This window comes from Armigeres subalbatus, chromosome 3 (genome assembly GCF_024139115.2).
Source record: "Armigeres subalbatus isolate Guangzhou_Male chromosome 3, GZ_Asu_2, whole genome shotgun sequence".
Classification (NCBI taxonomy): domain Eukaryota; kingdom Metazoa; phylum Arthropoda; class Insecta; order Diptera; family Culicidae; genus Armigeres; species Armigeres subalbatus.
This window is the reverse complement of record NC_085141.1, coordinates 181,964,321-181,984,495: the sequence shown is the minus strand read 5'-3', so window position 1 is coordinate 181,984,495 and position 20,175 is coordinate 181,964,321. Positions and strand designations below refer to the sequence as shown.

General features: G+C 41.5%; 2 protein-coding genes across 2 annotated transcripts in view; both read left to right on the top strand.

Moving 5' to 3' along the window:
• The window catches only part of LOC134219192 (ralA-binding protein 1), a 37,183-nt gene extending 17,265 nt beyond the window's left edge, over window positions 1–19,918 (top strand). Inside the window, exons 4-5 of the mRNA XM_062697892.1 lie at window positions 18,846–19,029; window positions 19,102–19,918. Of these exons, the coding sequence (XP_062553876.1) occupies window positions 18,846–19,029; window positions 19,102–19,803 (886 nt within the window). The 3' untranslated portion in view covers window positions 19,804–19,918. The remainder of the gene's footprint in view (window positions 1–18,845; window positions 19,030–19,101) is intronic.
• Window positions 244–2,663, top strand: LOC134223618 (uncharacterized). Its single transcript, XM_062702809.1, has 5 exons — window positions 244–518; window positions 574–1,074; window positions 1,141–1,263; window positions 1,486–1,748; window positions 2,049–2,663. The coding sequence occupies exons 1-5, from the start codon at window positions 245–247 to the stop codon at window positions 2,580–2,582; spliced, it is 1,695 nt and encodes a 564-aa protein (XP_062558793.1). The 5' UTR covers window position 244; the 3' UTR covers window positions 2,583–2,663.
• Window positions 19,919–20,175: the final 257 nt, after the last annotated feature.

Below are 20,175 nucleotides of genomic sequence, written 5' to 3'. Positions count from 1 at the left end.
AGAATAAAACATGCGTTCGTGTTCACAGTCTAAGAACTTCTGATCTCGTGTATTCAGTCCTATTTCGTTACATGTTATGACTTCTAGCTCACTCTCTACTCTCTCGACTCTCATCATATTCATTCGAGGTAACTGTCCCTGTTACTGATCTTTATGAATCTGAAAGGTGGATTACACCGCTACAAACATGTTTGCTGTGGTACAGTTCATAGAGAACAAAAAGTTTCAGGTACTTACGGTACCAATGTCCTGGATAAAAAACGGTATTTTGTTGTGGCCAAAGCTCTCAAATGAAAAAATTGAGAAGCTGCGCGAGTCTGGCACTGAGTTCCACGGCTCGGTTAAACGCATTCCCGTGATTATTTGGAAAAAGTTTCGGAACTTTGAGGCGGCTGAAAGAGCAGCGGACGACTTGGCGAAGACAGAAGTTTCAGACGTAGAAGGTAAAAAAAAGATTTTGAAACAAAGCGTCAAGTCAAAACCTGTGGATTCAAAAGATTATAACGCTATGTTTGCAGGTAAGGAAAAACTGTTTAAAATATCGATCAAATCTTTACTCTATCCTATTAACAGCCATTGCAGATCCGCTGAGCAGCATCCAAAAACCTACAGCTGGAGCTAAAAAACATTTTGATACCATGGATGTGGTTACTGGTGAAATGTGTAAGCAGAAACGTCAAGAAATCATACATCCGCTACCGGGTGAATCGATTTTCAAGCGACCTTCAACGCCGTCCATTTCCATGGCTTTTCAATATAAGCAACCGTCGACATCGAAGTTCGTTGCGCAGGACAATGCAGCCACTATATCTCAGCAAGTTGTAATCCAGCAACCATTGACACAAGTTTTGATACCGCCAGGAAATATGTCACCTGGGTCGCAGGCCCCTCAATCATCGTCATCACAAAGCTCCATACCTACTTTGAAAGTGACGCAGCCAGTGGCGGGACCGTCAGGAATTAAAAATGCTCCTTTGACCCAATACCAAATCAGCCCAACACCCTATTCTGTTGTGTCTCTGGGACAATCTCAACACGAAACATCGGATGAACAACCAAAGACAGTAGTTTTGGGTATGTACAATTATTTGAAAACATCAAAATGAATTGAATTATATTTGCTTCTTTTATATATTGTAGAATCGATTCCGTCCCAGGCGATGCAGCAGGAGATAGAGCCTATTTATTGCTCTGAAAACGGAATAATCTATTTGACGAATACCGAGGAACAACAATCTAATTTGGAAAACCATGTTCTTACAGGTAAGAGCCAATTATTTGCGGAAAAGAAACTATAAAATAATACACCATCACGACAGCGGAAGTAGCAGAATGTGCCAGAAAAAATATGAACTGTCAAATCCTACATTTCCGTCACCGGTGCTGCTTTGCTTTCGGCGATGTGGCTTTTTCTGACTGGTGCAACGAGTCGTGTTTCATATCTTCTGCAAGCATCCAAACATATAAAAAATACTCAAATTTTAGATAATGACGGAGCAATAACTTATGCGGACTTGAAAAAGGATTTACAGCAATTCATCCAAAACAGTGTTAAGGCTGCGGTAGAGGAGTGTTTTCAAACTCATTTCACTCGCATGACTGCACTGGTGGAAATGCAAGCGCGATCTACTACTACAACATCCGAACCTTCTGACCACCCGGTGGAACAACATGCTCGAATCAACAATGAAGTTGAGCTCCACGACTGGAATGTGAAACTACGTAATGAAGAACTATGTAGCCAATATGTAATTATAATGTACTTGTTATTTCCATTTATTACGGTACTGAGCTACGGTATTATGAATCACCTATATTTTAGACAAACCTGATATATGATCGGATCCATGTTTTATTCCTTGAAAATTTGATTATATCAATCTTCTATAATAGTCGTTAATACAACTCGTCTATAAATAGCAATAAGTGGTGAGACCATTTTTTTTTTCGTCGTTTCGTTTTTTCGTCAAAAAGCTATGTTACCGCATATATGGAAACAAAACCTATATTATGGCAAACGAGATATTGTAACATTTTTTTTATTTCAGCTACAGTATTTCACACGCATCATCCCCCCAAATTCATATGAAAGCAACGGAAATAATGCGTGCTACACGATTGTTGATTGTCTGTTTACACGGGACTTCTGGAATAACTTCACATGGACCGGAATCAGTCGCGGCGAGAAATCCAAAAGGGGTTTTAGAGAATTTGGCAATATTCTACAGTTGCTACTTAAGCTAGTTCGTATTGGCGACCCCACATATACAGCTCAGAAGTTAGAAGTATTCTGCAGAACACGTTTGTTCAGATACAGCAAATCGAGATGCACAAACCAAAGACTACGTAAGTCATCATGCCGTCCAACTCGTAAACGCAAGGAGATTATAAAAAAGAAAAACGATAATCTGAATGATATGACTCATCACGAAGAAGAACCTAATGATTCAAGTGACCATACGGAGCCCTTCAACAGCAGCCAAGGAGAAATGGATCCAGATACAACATTTGAACATGACGCTGATATCGAGCTAGATGATGCTGATGACCAAATGGAGACCAACGAAGTTTCTTTGGAATGATGAATAATTTAAATGAAACATTTATGATTTTCTCGTTAAACTTAAGAACACATAAAATGGAATTCTGTACAGTGTTTTTGAAAAAATAAAGAGAGTTTAGAAAATTATTTTGAGCTTTTTAGTGGAATGTCTTCACTTGTCATAAGACGAGTTTGTACAATCCCATTTAATTCCACCACTTAATTGTACCTTGACAGATACGTATTTCGACCTCAATCGTAGGGTCGTCTTCAGTGTCTCGTACTTGACTCGACTTGTTGAGTCTGAAGACGGTCGTCGTGTAGAGGTCGAAATACGTATCTGTCAAGGTACAATTAAGTGGTAGAATTAAATGGGATTGTACAAACCCGTCTTATGACAAAAGAAAGTTGAGGTAATTTCAAATATTCAAACTGTACTGTGGGTTCTTTGGTGGATTTGTCTATCTATTGAAATAATCGACTTAGTCGCTGTGTCTTGAAGTCAACTTTCCATCTCGGCACATGCATAAGCTAACATGCCCAAAGAGATGCTGTGTAGCATAAATATTGCATTACTAAAACTGCCTTGAAGGCAATAGAGATTTTTCATCTAAGCACTATTCATAACTAACCTGCCCACTGTGGTATGTCGCGAAATAAACGGTTGCAAGCTTTGGAACGCTATATAATAATATAGTTTTCTACTCATAGCTTTCAAAACATTAACATTCGATTAGTTATTGCCTTCTTTATATAACAAATTGTATCGAACGATATCTTTTCACTCCAAAAACGAACTGTTTATAGACGGCTTGGAGACCCATACTATTATATACCAATTGACGAACTGAGCAACTGTTTGTCTGTTCATGTGTATGTGTATATGTATGTGTGTGCACAAGGACTAAGAAAAGCATTAGACAACTTTGCTATAGTAATTCTCAACCGATATTCTTGCAACAGATTGCATTCGACCGGGGGCAAAGTCGGCCATTGTTATGAAGAAGAAAATGAAAATGCGAGAAATGTGTATCACTACTATGTCGAGTTTGGATTTCTTAAGTTTGGATTTCTTCTTGGGGATATAATATTTGAAAAAAAATTGCTTTTTTACAAAGGGTTTGATATTTTGTTTATTGTCAGATATCATTTGAGTTACATATGAGCTTACAAAATTTAGGAACTAATTCTAATGAAGCATCGGTTAGTTATTAAACATGTTGAAGAAATTATACCAATACCGAATTGCAATCAATTTATGGTATGTATGAGAGGTATAAATACCACCCCTGTCACTCTGTGTATGGCTACTAGCTTACAAAAAATAAAATCAATATCAATTACACTTGGTCTATCCAAAATTAAATCTGCAATGTAAATATGCAAATACGATGATTTAAATGGTTTTTCAAAATAATTATGTTTGGATTGGACCTTCCTGCCTTCGATGAAATAGTTCGATTGCAATTTCACTACTTTCGTAAACGCCATAATCTGATGGTCGTTAGTCAGAATCCATTTGTCTTTGAAATAAGTAGTTAGTGTGAACTGTTCTACAACCAGACGGAATTCACTAGTAATCTCAGTGTTAACAAAAGTCTGTCTTCCTTTAGTATCAACGGAAATGTTGTATTGGTTGATATTAACAGGCTCTATTGATTGCATTGCTTCTGTAATACGACCTGCTATTTGTGCCAAAGGGTTAGGCCCTGTTCTGATCATCTTTTTCATCGAATGTAGGCAGTTTTCAAAAGGGTAAGCAGAAAGTGTCGGAAGAGGCCCGAATCTCGAAACTTCATCGACAATATGACACAAATTATGTATGTTGCTCGTCATGAACTCAACCCCGTAGAGAACCTTAAAATCATTCAAAAAATCATTGATCAGAGAACGCGCAATATGAAGTAAATTCGAATATAGTTTTACCGAACATATGCGAACAGCACAAAAAAGCATAAGAAAATGAGTGAAGTATTTTTCCGGCAAAAAGTCCTTCAATATAACAACACCTACGTAATTGAGAAAGTTGCGATATTCCAGTCCTTTCCAAAGAGATACAAAGTCAAGAGATCGCATTCTACGATGAATCTCCATGGGAAACTGTACACTAACCAGAATTTTAGAAATCTCCTTTTTTTCGTAAGTACTCCATTTTGTCTTCATTGACATGCAACCTGTTCGCCATCCATTCAAAAGTTTCTTCATAACTCCTAATTCTAATAAATGCAGCGCATCAGCCACAATTATGTCTTCAATCATGTTTATTGGAAGCATGATTAGTGGTGAGTCGCAGCGTTGGTGGTCGGAGTATTCCTTGGCTCTGAATAACTCGTTAGTTCGCAAAGAGGCATTGCAGTTAGGGAATACCATTGTTCTCGATATTTGCGAAAATGTCCCTTTAGTAGTACATTTGATACATCCGTACTTCGCATTAAAATTCATAACTCCTTTAATGAAAGCGCGTGCTGGCGTATCACAAATGAAGCATCGTACTCTCAAAATTACTTTATTGTCCCCAATTTGTAGACCAGAGTTCAGTAGCGCTACCAATTCTTCAATGAATGGATTTAAAAACTCAGTGGCGTTTTTAGGTTTACCAACTCCATAAAAAATACCGATCACGAACGGTTGTAATTTAGGAAACTCATGAATGTTGAACAGTATCGGCCAAAAGTTCTTCATAGCACTTTTGTATATTGGTAGGCCGTCAATATTTATGTTCAATGAAATAGTTATAGATTGTTGTATACCACTCAACGCTCTGAGAAGGCACCGTTCTAGTCCTTGATGCCAATAGAAACCGTCATCTTCCATGGGCGTTATCACCAAATTCCGCGGTGTGGACATTATTGTTCGAGCATCTTTGGGCAGATCTAACTTCAAATTTGAGTTCAGCAATTGAGTGAGAGATTGTATAGCAGACTGTGATATGTGAAATTCTGTTGCCCAATCCTGGAGAGATCCGATAAGGTCCGATCGGGTGCCTAAAAGAGAATTATCACACATTTTATTATTAGTTATTGCCTATGAAATATGAAATACTTATTATTACCTTCCGTTTCCAAATAATCTCCATCCGATTCTCTACAGAAATTGGAATTAGCAATCATTTGATACGCCGATTCAGCTTCCAGAACATCCATTTCAGACTGTTGACGAGCCTCCGTAACCTTCGGAATATCTGTCATTTGAGTTTTGCGTTTTTGAGCAGCTGATTCAAACGATGATCTGTATTTCCGCAACAATCGGCTGTATGTTCCGGATTTTCTCATGCTTTTCAATTTATGGTTCAGTAAAAATTGACGCATTTTCGTTGTATTGTTTTTTGAAACAAAACTCACAAAAATATTTACTTTTTTAAATATGACTATTGTCCGTACTATACGATATTGGCGATAACATGATTTAACATCTGTTTATACGATAAATATAGGTGATATTAACGATTTGACAAAAACTGATATACGATTGAGGCGCATTTCAGGAAACAATCGTAATTATGATCAATTTTCTCACCTATTACGATTCGATGCTATTGAATACGGAAAAGTATAAACATTTATACGACTTAATAAACCCAATCGTATTTGTGATGAAACATGTAATTAATAAGGATTTTTTATCTGCATGGAACAATCTTATACAGAATTATATACGATTTCGATTATATCTCCACATATATACGATTTTTTGTGTCCATTGATATACGACATATGGTTTGCTGGGATACTCATTGAATTTGTATTGAATAATCTTTTTCTTCTTATTGGCATTACATCCCCACACTGGAACAGAGCCACCTCGCAGCTTAGTGTTCATTAAGCACTTCCACAGTTATTAACTGCGAGGTTTCTAAGCCAGGTTACCATTTTTGCATTTGTATATCATGAGGCTAGCACGATGATACTTTTATGCCCAGGAAAGTCGAGACAATTTCCAATCCGAAAATTGCCTAGACTGGCACCGGGAATCGAACCCAGCCACCCTCAGCATGGTCTTGCTTTGTAGCCGCGCGTCTTACCACACGGCTAAAGAGGGCCCCTAATACCTAATTTGAAATCAGGTGAATCTAGGTATCCGATTGTGAACTATTTTGTAGTGGGTGCTAACGGGCAAATCGATTATTGCTGTGTGCGTATGGATATAGAACACCCCCTGCTATAGATGTAACAATTTCAGCAATATGAGTTAGTCTACTAATAGCAACCAAACGAGCTAGTCGCGTTTGTACAGCGATCCGAAATCCCTCACAGTTGTTCGTCGAGTCTGTGGTTCTGGGAAAGCGTCGGGGAGTAAGTCGCGAGATTCTTGGGTCAACGTAGAAGGTTGATCAAGTTCTGCAGTTCGGACGCAGTTTACACTGTATACATGGGACAGTTATGCGTAGAACGGCAGTACAGTAGGCTCTCCTAAGCGTCCTGCTGGTTAGGGGTGATCGAGGAAATATGGGCCACCTAAGGAAATCGTTCCGAAAAGCGCTGAAAAGCACAAACAATCATCATTCAAATGTAGTTGACTTATACTAGGGAGTGTTACCTTTCATATTACGTCGAGAATGGTGAAAATGCGTTTGGAAATTGTTGGGATGCATGTTTAAAAATGTATTAATTTCAATATGTGTTCCCGACGGGGCAATATGAGCCATCATTTGGGGCAGTATAGGCCACCCATCCAAAACGTTTTTTGGGAGAGAAAAGTGAGGTACTATGGAAGAATATGATATTCCTACAACAGTTTAAAGTATTCCATACCAAATAAAATTAATAAACCGCACAACAGCAGCGGACCGAACTGATTTGCCACTCTTCACCGTTTGAAAAGCCATATTTCAATTGATCAAAGGTCATATTTTCTGTTCCGATCGCAGTAATGCGGTGTTGTAATTTATCCGTAATGAATCTTACATAGATGATAATATTCTTGTATTTGGTGCAGGTATGCCCAGCCCATATTGCCCTATAGAGACTGGTTTTGAAAAAAAAAGTTTTATGATAAGCTGAGATTTGCATCACTACAAACATGTGTGCACAATATTCAATTATAATAGATCTTTTGATTGTGATGCATTTTTGACCTGTATTTTAATCAGTTTTGTGTCAATACCTCATTTATAAACTTCAAATCTTATATTAATTTGGCCTATGCTGCAAAAATTTACATTTTCAAGTGCATTTTCATGTTCGAATTGAATTTTAATGCGGTTTTCACGTTGAGGAATATGTGGAGCATTCTCCTAAAGATAATATAACTTTTACATGAAAAAACTTGTCAATAAGCTCGAAATGAGGGTGGCTCATATTGCCCCGTATGTTCATATTACCTCTACTGCCCCTATATCATTAGTTCAATGTGATCAACAGATATTTGAATAAATGACGTCATATAAACGAGGAAATTAGTTTAAAGTGATGGGTTAAATCAGCTTTTGCTTACCTCGGATGCTGAGGACAATGCAAAAGTCGTGGTTGAACTTGTAGATACTGTGGTCTGAACCCATTACCCAAGGACGTTTTTGAGGAACTTGAACATCTTGTATAAATAGCATGATTTTTTAAAATGTCGTACCGTGGAGGTACCATGTTCTGCGCATTGAGGAAATTTTGAAATAAAATCGTTGTTATCGAGAAACCACAATGGTTTATGAATATATGTAGTATATCTGTAACTATAGTCCGCGGAAGACTGTGAATCATGAAAATTTCGATAAAATTGAGTAAGAACATATATTATTAATCGATTTGTAAATTGCCATATGGTTCCTAATTCTGTCCACATATTTTGAAATGTTTCATATTCTGCGCACAATGTTGCTAATTCTGCGCACAATAATAAAAACTCGATTTGGGTAATTTTTTGTGTCATGAAATGGTTTTGAACATTTATACAAATATTTCATTACTTTTGCACGTTTTTACAGTCTATCTGACTCGGAGACGAGCCAGCCTCGGGCTGAAATTCTCCCTAATAAAGACAATAAAAAAAAGTCTATCTGACTACAACGTTTTACCGTTCTTGTACGCTATGTATACGAAAAAACGTCAATTCCAAAACGAACTCTAATATAAGACTTACTTACTTACTTATGCATCTTGTTAGAGGAAAAATGAACAATGTACAATAATTTTATAGAGTTTTAATAATTGGAGCGCCGTAAATTATTTGAGCGATAAATTCATGCTGCAGAGCACCGCAAATGTCAGTTTTTGACATGAGCTTTCTTGGGTAGATTTTTATTCGCGCGCCAAGTTGAAAGCTCGCTAGATAGAGTGGAGGGAAACGGGAAGTACAGTACCCGAAAATAGGCAATGTGAACGCAAAGCATATTGCAACAGGAAACAGTCCACTAGAAGACTTTGAAGAGTGCGGTTCTCGCGAAGTAAATTCGAATGTTAAGTTAGTTAATAAAATGTTTGTTTGTTGAAGACTAATACACGCGTTTTCATTGTGCTACATAATCACTTCCGCCAGAAAATTCAAATTCCTGAGCTATACGATTAACATTTTGGTCCGTCCGAGCCGGATGATGTGATTGGATTTTCTGGAAGTTTCTCGAAGTTGTAGCTGGTGCATGTGTGAAAGTGCGGTCCGTGACCGAAAGAACAACGACGATTATGCCCATGGCATAGTATTCGGGAAAATTGACTGCATCGTGTGCAGTAGTGCGGCATGTGGCCGATCCGCGTTTCGATTTTGCTCGTAGCGAAAGTTGAAATTGGTTCGTGATCAATGATTGGCTGGATTGTGTCCGTGGCAAAATCCGACGCACCGTGTGCGTAATTGCCAAAATCGTAAAGTGCGCTTTTCCGAAGCTGATTGCACCGTGTGCAAAGCGAAGCGAGTTTAGTCCGTGACTAAACGCTGTGAGTTGAGTCGTGTCGTCGTGCGCGTGGTGCAGCCCATGGCTGTAATTAAATCGAGTGTTGACCAATTGAGCGCACCGGGTGCGTATCGTGGCCGAGGCCACAGAAAACAGTGAACTTTCAAAAGTGTTCCTGCGGCACATGTGTCCGTGACACGTCGCGAGCGTGATTGAACAAGAGTGAACACGATTGAGCATGAGTGAAGAAGAAACACCCCGTGGAGTGTTTAAACAAATAACGAAAAGAAACATTTTGGAAGCGTTAACGGGCACGCAAAGTGAAGAAGAGCCACTAGTTCCGTCGGTGGCAGACCAGAAGATTGCAAAGCAAGTGCGCGAGGAGAAGAAAGCGATGGAATTCAAAATAGAAGTGTTATCGGATCGGCGTGATCTCATCAAGGAGAAGCTGACACGCATGAAGGAGACGTTGAGAGGAGAAGGTGTCAGCATACATTTGCTTAACCTTCACCTTGAAACATTGCGGCGTTGCGCGGACGAGTTTGATAAAATTCATGCCGACATGTCCGCCCTATTGCCGAAGGAACAACGAACTGGAATACGCCAGGAGTATGCGGCATTCGAGGAGATACACAACGAACTTTACGTTGACTTGCAAACTCGAGTTGCCCAAGCGCAAGACGCACGTCGCGTAAATCAAGGTACGTCAAATAGTTTAAGTATTCCAGGTATCCAACAGCCGATTGTGGTACAAGCAGCAGCACCACAGTTGCATGCTCCCTTTCCAACCTTTGATGGAACACCGGAGAACTGGTACAGTTTCAAGAGCCTCTTCAAAAGCATCATGGCGAAGTACCCAAACGAGACACCTGCAATGAAGATTTTGCACTTGCGTCATTCCCTGAAAGGAGATGCGAGAGACAAGATCGACCAAGACGTCGTCAACAACAACGACTACGAGAAGGCTTGGAAGATTCTTGAAAATGCGTACGAAGATAAACGGCTGATACTGGATACACACGTCGATGCTATTCTTGATTGCGCAAGGGTTAGCAAGGACAACCGAGGAAAGTCGATTTCGCAACTGGTTGAAACATGTTCGAAGCATGTCGACGCTTTGGAAGGGCACAATTATCTTGTTGACGGATTAGGTGAGCTGATCCTATTGAATGTGCTCTACAAAAACTGGACAAGGAAACACAAGAGCAGTGGGAGCTGAAGGTACCACGAGGAGAGGTTCCTGATTACGAAACGTTCATGGAGTTCCTGCGTGAACGAGGACGTGTTCTGCAACGTACAAACCGCTCGCAGCAGCAACAGGTACCACAGCAGTCAACGGTCCAAGGGAAACAGCGAGTCGTGATAGCTGGTAACAAGGTATCAGCACAGCCATCTAAGTCGTTCATCCAAACGGCTAAGGACATGTGTCCGTGTTGTCAGGATGAGCACGTCATCTATAAGTGCAGTCGGTTCCAGAACATGGATGTCCAGGAACGCAAGTCTGTAGCTGCAAAGTCAGGCTTGTGTTATAACTGTTTGAAGCAAAAACATCGGGTCAGTGAATGTCAGTCTGACCAAGGGTGCAAGGTCGAAGGCTGTGGTCGCAAGCATCATAGTCTATTGCATCCCAAATACGAAGCGAGTCTACCGAAGAGCAATGAGAAGCCACAGTCTACAACGGATAAAGGCAACAAACAGGAATCAGGTTTGCGTGCAACTGCAATGTGTGCGAAGATTGGATCAGCGAAGCGGCAAGTGCTGCTCTCAACGGCAGAGGTCTTGATGGTTGGAAATGGTGGTTCTACCGTCAAGTGTCGTGCATTGTTGGATTCAGGGTCAGACAGTCACATTCTCACAGAGAGATTGGCTAACAAACTGATGTTGGAAATGAATCGTGTCGACGTACCAATCAGCGGTCTCAACGACATGCAAACGAAAGTGAAACATCTTTTATCAACGAAGATTCTTTCTCGAATCAGCTCGTACGCAACGAACGTGTTGGATTTCTTGATTGTGCCGAGTATAACATCGAGTATTCCAGTAGTGGAAATCAACACAAAGTCCTGGAAACTGCCAACCGGAGTGCGACTGGCTGATCCATCATTCTATTCGCCAGGAGATATTGACCTCATCATCGGCAACGAGATATTTTTCGACTTGGTGAAGAAAGGGCGCCTGAAAATAGAGAACAGTGCGATTACATTAGCAGAAACGGAGTTTGGTTGGATCGTTGCAGGATCAGTGGAAATGAGGAAGAGTGTACCGCGTGCACGCATATGCCAGTTTGGTCGCCAAGAACAAGCGTTGTGTGAAACTATGGCAAGATTTTGGGAAATCGAGGATGTTCGTCTTGGTTCTAACTTATCAGAGGAAGAGGCAGTCGTCGAAGAACATTTCAAGCAGACTCATGCCAGGAATGAGTGCGGTCGTTACGTGGTGCGACTTCCTTTCAACAACAAAAAGTGTCAACTTGGTGATTCTTTCGTTGGGGCGAAGAAGCGTTACGAGCGGCTGATGATCTCCTTATCGAAAAAATCCTGAAAGGCGAATGCAGTATTCCGAGTTTATGGCAGAGTACCTCGCTCTTGGTCATATGAAGCAAGTTGATGATCCCAGCGAAGACGGGTATTATATACCACACCACGCGGTGTATAAGGCATCTAGTTCGACTACGAAGACGAGAGTTGTTTTCGATGCTTCGGCTAAAACGACTTCCGGAGTATCGCTGAATGACACTATAATGGTTGGACCCACCGTCCAAAGTGACTTGATTGAAGTAATATTGCGATTCTGTGGTCATCAAGTGGTACTGACAGCTGATGTTCCGAAAATGTACCGACAGGTCGGTATGCATCCGGAAGACTGCAAGTATCATCGGATTTTGTGGTGCAACGAACAGAACGAGATGAAGATATTTGAGCTGCAGACAGTTACGTATGGCGTAGCAAGTTCACCGTATCACGCAACGAAGGCGCTGATGCAGTTGGTTGCAGATGAAGGCGAGAAGTTTCTTTTCGCTTCTGCGGTAATCCAGAAGGACAGCTATGTTGACGATTTTCTGACCGGTGGCGAAACAGTGATGAAAGTAAAGCCATGTACAATGAGCTTTCTATGCTATTGAGCCGAGGAGGATTTGGTGTTCATAAATTCTGCTCGAACAGCCATGAAGTACTTGCAGCGATTCCAGAAGAGCTTCAAGAGCAACAAGTCTGTTTTGAGGAATCTGGGATTAATAATACAATCAAGACTCTTGGTTTGATTTGGAATCCTTATCAAGATTATTTCGCTTTCCACGTCCAACCGGTAACCAAAGAACGTGTGTCGTCCACAAAACGTGCAGTATTATCGGATATTGGTCGGCTTTTCGATCCGTTGGGATTACTGGGACCGATAATTGCATTGGCCAAGATGATCATGCAAGACATTTGGCGTCTCAGACTGGACTGGGATGAAACACTTCCGGATGAGTTGATGCATCATTGGCAAAATTTCCGTGAAGAATTACCAGCAATTAACATCAAGCAGAAACGACGTTGTGTTGTTCAAAGCAAGGCTACTTGGATCGAACTACACGGCTTTAGTGATGCCTCCAAGCGGGCGTACGGGGCAGTAGTCTACATTCGGAGCATAGCAGCAGATGACACAGTGGAAGTAAATCTGGTTGCTAGCAAATCCAGAGTAGCACCATTGAAGCCGTTAACAATTCCACGTCTTGAGTTGTGCGGCGCCAAGTTGTTGGCAGAGTTGGTGCAGAAAGTTACAACGTCGATGGCGCTCCATTTCAATGAAGTTAATTTGTGGTGTGATTCGCAGATCGTATTATGTTGGTTGAAGAAATCTCCGTTGGCGTTGAACCAATTTGTGGCCAATCGAGTAGCAGCTATATTGGAGCTCACGCCAGGCTGCAGTTGGAACTATGTTCGATCCGAAGAGAACCCAGCTGATGTCATTTCGAGAGGTGCGATGCCGAATGATTTGTTGCAGAATGAAATGTGGTGGAACGGTCCAGAATTTCTGTGGCAACAAGCATACGATGTGCAAGAACTGGAAGCATTTGAAGAAAAACAGTTGCCGGAACTGAAAATAGTGAAGAGTTTAGCGGTTATCAGCAAAGTTCCGTCAATTTCGTTTGATCGCATAAGCGATTATAGAAAGCTACAAAGAGCGTGGGTGTATGTGCTGCGATTCATTCACCTAAAGAAAGAAAAGATGAACGTTAGTATAAATGCAGAAAACATGGCTATGGCGGAAACAGTTATATTAAAATTGGTTCAGCAAGAAGTGTTTTTTGAACTGTTGAAGTTATTACGATCGAAGTCAGGCAAGCGACATAGTCTGTCCAACCTGGCTCCGTTCATTGGAGAAGATGGCCTCATACGAGTTGGAGGTCGCCTGAAATATTCGGCGATACCATATGATGGTAAACATCAAGTGCTAATTCCGGAGAAGCACCACGTGACAGTGATATTAATAAGGAAGCTACACGAAGAGAATCATCACGTCGGTCAAGGAGGAATGCTGGCCATCGTACGAGAGCGTTATTGGCCAGTGAAGGTGAAAACGATCATCAAGAAAGTGATATCAATGTGTCAAATCTGTGGAAGATGCAATCCAGCCATAGGAAGTCAGTTCATGGGAAATATTCCGGAATCCCGTGTTAAACCAGCGCCAGTGTTTTCAAAGGTTGGGATTGATTACGCTGGACCCTTTATGTTGAAGCTAGGAGGAAGAAGTCCAAAGCTCTACAAGGCATATGTGGTAGTTTTCGTGTGTATGGTGGTGAAGGCTATTCATTTTGAAGTTGTCTCGAATCTCTCTACGGACAATTTCATCGCTGCATTGCATCGGTTCGTTGGCAGACGAGGTCTGCCGAGTGATATATTTTCAGACAACGGAACAGCATTCGTAGGTGCCAATCACGAACTAGTGGCACTAAGGCAATTGTTTGAAGATCAGCAGCATCAGAAGAAGGTCGAGGAATTTTGTGCAGTAAAAGGCATTTGCTGGCACTTCATTCCACCGAGAAGTCCTCATTTCGGAGGTATTTGGGAGGCTGGTGTTAAATCTATGAAATACCACCTCAAACGAGTTGTCGGTGAAGTGAAATTGACATTTGAAGAGTTGACAACATTCTTGGCGCAAACGGAGGCGATACTGAATTCGCGACCATTGATACCAGTATCCGATGATCCCAACGACATGTCGGTTCTAACCCCATTCCATTTTCTGATTGGGCGTTTGGGATTGACAGTTCCGGAACCGGCATTACACGACGAGAAGGTGGGTCGACTGAGTAGATGGCAACACATTCAATTGATGCAACAGCATTTTTGGTCCCGATGGTCCAAGGAATATCTGCATCAATTGCAAACCCGACACAAGTGGAACAGCGGTGTGAAGCAGGTCCAAATTGGCGCATTAGTTCTGCTACTAGACGAAAATCTGCCCCCACAGCAATGGAGACGAGGACGGGTTATTGCAGCTCATCCTGGTGACGACGGAGCGGTACGAGTGGTGACTGTTCGAACTACGACTGGAGAGTACAAAAGGGCAATAACTAAGGTTGCATTCCTTCCATCTGTTGAGCCAGAGGCCTTAACGGGGGAGAATGTCAGAGGAAACATTAACAATGTAGAGTAATTTTATTGAATTTTAATTAAATTGGAGCGCCGTAAATTATTTGAGCGATAAATTCATGCTGCAGAGGACCGCAAATGTCAGTTTTTGACATGAGCTTTCTTGGTAGATTTTTATTCGCGCGCCAAGTTGAAAGCTCGCTAGATAGAGTGGAGGAAACAGGAAGTACAGTACCCGAAAATAGGCAATGTGAACGCAAAGCATATTGCAACAGGAAACAGTCCACTAGAAGACTTTGAAGAGTGCGGTTCTCGCGAAGTAAATTCGAATGTTAAGTTAGTTAATAAAATGTTTGTTTGTTGAAGACTAATACACGCGTTTTCATTGTGCTACATAATCACTTCCGCCAGAAAATTCAAATTCCTGAGCTATACGATTAACACATCCTGTACACCTCCGGTGGTGCAAAGGGCCGACTTGAAAGATCTCCATCCTGAGCGTTGCCCGGCTATCGCTTTAACTTGTTGCCAGGTTAGATTTCGGTCGACTTCTTTTATTTCTTTATTGAGGCTTCGTCGCCATGAGCCTCTGGGTCTGCCTCTGCTGCGATGTCCCGCTGGGTTCCAGTCTAATGCTTGTTTACAGATTTCGTTTCCGCCCCTACGTAGAGTGTGGCCGACCCAGCCCCACTTCCGATCCCGAATTTCTGTTGCTATCGGCCTCTGGTGACAACGACGATGGAGCTCGTTGTTTGAGATCCAGTTGTGAGGCCACCAGGCCCGAATTATATAACGCAGTTATCTCTTAATGGACACCTGCAGCCGTTTAGTGTTCTCCACTGATACACACCATGTTTCGCTAGCGTATAACAGCACAGATTTCACGTTAGAGTTGAAAATTCGTATTTTGGTGCGTTCACTTTTCCAGATATTTCTTAAACTCGCAAAGACAGCCCTTGCTTTCTTGATCCGTGCGCCTATGTCGATCTTGGTACCGCCGTCTGACGCCATTTGGCTACCAAGAAATTGGAAGCTTTCAACATTCTCCACTGGTTGCCCGGCTACTGTGAAACTGGAAGGAGTCACCGTGTTTACATCCAACGATTTGGTTTTGCTGACGTTGATGACTAAACCTGTCGAAGAGGAGCGCTCGGCAAGGTTGTTGAGCTTACTCTGCATATCAGAGCGCCGTTGCGCGAGGAGTGCAACGTCATCAGCCAATTCGATGTCGTTTAGGTGCTCCATGGTTATAGGCTGCCATAACAGCCCGCGGTTTGGTTCACGGTCAATCGCATTTACCAGAATCTCGTCGATTACGATGAGGAACAGTAACGGAGGTCACCCTTTTTGGGCACCTTCACTAAGATACCTTGCATCCAGTCGACCGGGAAAGTTGCGGTGTCCCAGATATTATGAAATAAACGATGCAATAGTTGAGCGGATGTCATGGGGTCAGCTTTGAACATCTCGGCTGATATGCGATCGACCCCTGGGGCTTTATTCGATTTCATGCTTTGGATGGCTGTTTGAATCTCTAGCAGTGATGGAGCTTCGGTATTGACGCGTGTTATACGTCGGATCCTAGGCAGATCATGTCGAGGGGGTGATGGCCTGGCTGGCACTTGAAAAAGTTGTTCGAAGTGCTCGAACTGGGTTGGTCAATAACTGATCATTCGCGTCTTTCACAGGCATCGTTGCATTCATCTTCGCCCCGCTTAAGCGTCGTGAGATATCGTAGAGGAGGCGATTGCCCCCGGTTGAGGCGGCTCTCTCTCCTTCGTCGGCCAGAGAATCTGCCCACGCTCGCTTGTCCCGTCGACATGAGCGTTTTACCACAGAGAACAGACGTTCATCTTCATTCGCGTGCTTGTGTAAAAGTTTGTACTGGTCATTTTAAAGTATGTCGTTATGCCCCCGTTGCGCGGTGCTAGTGTGCTGATAAATATGGTTAAAATTTGCCGTGTTTTACTTTTTAGCGCTAGTGTTCATTCCGAATTGCTCCTAGGCTCGCTCCTAGGTGGCAGCACTACATTGTTTATTAAGTGTATACCAACGCCATCACTTAGTGGAATTGAGTTTTTATGTCGGGCAGCCTGCGTTGGCGGCGCTGAGGTGCGATTTAAATCTTTACACACGTTTTCAACGAAATTTTGTTCGAGCATCCATGTCTGTTCTCTGTGGTTTTACTTCCTTCTCAAGAGCCGAGTATCGTTGACGGGCTAAGACTTTGGCTCCTCTGGTTTTTGATCGCTCTACCGCGGCTTTATGACAGCAAAACCATTTCCAAGGACCTCCCATTAATCACGGAAGACCAGTTAGTGGTCCTCCGGAAGTTCCAGATCTTCCAAAGAAGTTGTAAATTTGATAATTTGTCTTACAAAGCTGCATCGTGCAACTTTTTTGATTTTTTTGATTTTGCTCTCACAATGCTACAATAAGGGATCTTCGAAGTCGTGGTTTTCTAGGACGGAATTCCATAATTGTCCACTTCTCCGGATGTTCTGAAATTTCTGAAGGGTCACTTATTGGCCATCCGGAGTCGATGAGTGTTCTATGGAACATTCTATGGAATATTCTAGAACACTCATCGACTCCGGATGGCCAATAAGTGACCCTTCAGAAATTTCAGAACATCCGGAGAAGTGGACAATTATGAAATTCCGTCCTAGAAAACCACGACTTTGAAGATCCCTTATTGTAGCATTGTGAGAGCAAAATCAATGCAAGGACCACAAACTGAATTCAATTGGCCATCAAGTGGTCTTATGGAAGTTTCGGAGTACCCGGATTAGTGACCAAATTGGAAATCGTCCTAGACTTCTGTAACTTTTTATACACCATTTGCTCTGGCAACGTGAGGGACAAAATCTACTAAACGGTCCTCCATTAACTCCGGAACATCCAAAGTAAAGGAAAAAATTTGAAATTCGTCAACAAAAAGTAACGGTCCAGAAAACAATGTTTGCTGCAAAATGACCGCAACATCTTTCCAAAAACCTTCCATTGTCCCTGGGAGGCTACTAAGTGGTGCTTCAGAAACTCTGGAACATCTGGAAAAGTAATTAATTCTAGAAATACGACCTAGAAAGTTTTTTTTTGAGTTTTTATAAATAAAATATAGGAACGAGGAAACTGATTAGACAAGTCAGTTTTTCCATCGAGTGAGGGAGCGCGTCTAGTAATAGAACACTATTTTTTTCATGTAAATTATTTTTGATTTGTACGGAGCGTAAGAAAATTGCAGACTTCCTATCCCCCCATAAGTAATACAAAAATTTAGAGAAAGAGTTCCTGATATTGTTAATTTACTCTTCGCAGTTAATTACGATTCAATTGCGACAATTACCATGAAATTGAATATTATGTTTGCCTTCAACCTATTTTTCAATCACGCATTTTCAATATCATATGTTCTTCTCCTTTTTTTACTGGCATCGTATCGCACTACTGGAACATTGCCGGCTCGCAGCATTCGTTGACATTTTTATATAACCCTTGAGAATATCGCATCAACTTGCGTAATTGCAGCTCAATTCAGAACAGTTACATTACCTACTACAACAGTGTTCAAGATGATGCTTGCGTCTACCTGTATGAGATAAAACTCTTCCGAAAGATACAATCATAAGCACACATGCTGTCGTCGCGTTGAACAAACAAAGATAACGTGGCTCTTCTGCTTTTGAACGTCTGCTGTTTAGGAACCTTACACAGGAAAGGTGACAATGGCTTGTGAAGCAATTCTTATTAATTACTCAGTCGTTTTGCTGGTTTGCAGTCGAGTGATCAATGAAGCGATTCAAGAAGCACAAATTATCACTTTTCTCACGATTGTTTGCCAAGTATTGTATCATTTTTTTGCACTGACGAACTAATTTATTATCGAATATTTTGTTTTGCTATGTTTCAGATATGTTCCACCGATTACTGCATCAAGTCCTAATCTGCCGGAAACACCGGAGGAAATTTCTACCGAATTGAGAAAACAGGAGAGCCTTTTGGCACAAATACACGCCGAAATGAATGCAGGATTTGTATCGAAGAAACGAGAGGAGCAACTGTGGGAAGTGCAGCGAATCATTACACAGCTAAATGTATGCGACTGATGTTGCAGATGTACTGTTGGCCATGACCTATTTTCACGTGTTTATCTTTATTCATTCCAGAGAAAACTTAAATCGTTCGAGAAAAAATCCGATGGCGCTCAAAAAAGTTTGGATGACACGGTGGATGGCGACATGTCCATGGATTTGCAAAAGGCTAAGCTGTCATGTTCGGATGACGAATCTTCAATTAAAACCGTTGCCGGCATATCGACCGAATCCGCGACAAACACCGAGACGAAAAATACTCCCCACGAGACGCCAGAAGATTCTGCGTTAATCGAACAGAAAATAAGTGAGATTGAATCACCTGAACACATAAAGTCGGACCCACCTCAGACCGTTGTTCCCAAAAATGTCGACCCAGCGAGAGTAAGCGATAAAGTCACTGTAACGGACAATGGATTCATGCTGCTTCCAGAAAACCATCCTGACTATCTGCTTCTGATTCGCCTACAGTTAGAGAATCAAGAGTTACTAAACTGGAAGGCACAACTGCAGGCTCGAATCAATGCAGAGCGAGCAGAAATTGTTCGAATGAAGCGATTGTTGGTCACCGATAATGGCGTAATAAACCACGGTCCCAGTAGTTTGGACTGCAGCGTCAGTGACAACGAAGATTACGAACGGTTGGTGGGCCAGTACGCCAAGGAAAATGCTTTACTGGAGCAGAAGCGTCAAATGCTGGCGAAGGAAATTTTCGAGGAAAGTAAAGCTCTTATTCAAATGCAAGTTGACCTCGCATTGAATCGTTATAAAATATGAAATTGAACCCGTTGGATTTAATGAAGTATCTCTCTATGTAGATTTAAGCGCAATATGGTTAAATGCGTATCAAAAACATGTATACTGTAATAAACGTACCCTGTGGTTCTTGAAATTAATTTTTAATCTTTATTATTGTGAAATTTCTTGGACTAGTTGGTTTTATTGCTATTGGCGTGGAGTACAAAATAATGTTGACGAAAGTAGACTTTGATCACAATGAAATGCATATTTCTATAAACTGTTGAATGTTCAACAGGGTTCATCTTGAAAATCCTATGTTTAACATTTGTGCGATCGACAAAAAACATGTGGTACCCGTTAATTGAAATGTTCCACTTTGACCATGAATTTAACCGTATTGGACGAAAC

Bases quoted from the DNA above. Each gene is read 5' to 3' on its own strand.
- LOC134223618 (XM_062702809.1), top strand. From the start codon at position 245: ATGTCCTGGATAAAAAACGGTATTTTGTTGTGGCCAAAGCTCTCAAAT. The intron at 519-573 runs GTAAGGAAAAAC...TCCTATTAACAG, and splicing joins TTATAACGCTATGTTTGCAG to CCATTGCAGATCCGCTGAGC. The intron at 1,075-1,140 runs GTATGTACAATT...TATATATTGTAG, and splicing joins ACCAAAGACAGTAGTTTTGG to AATCGATTCCGTCCCAGGCG.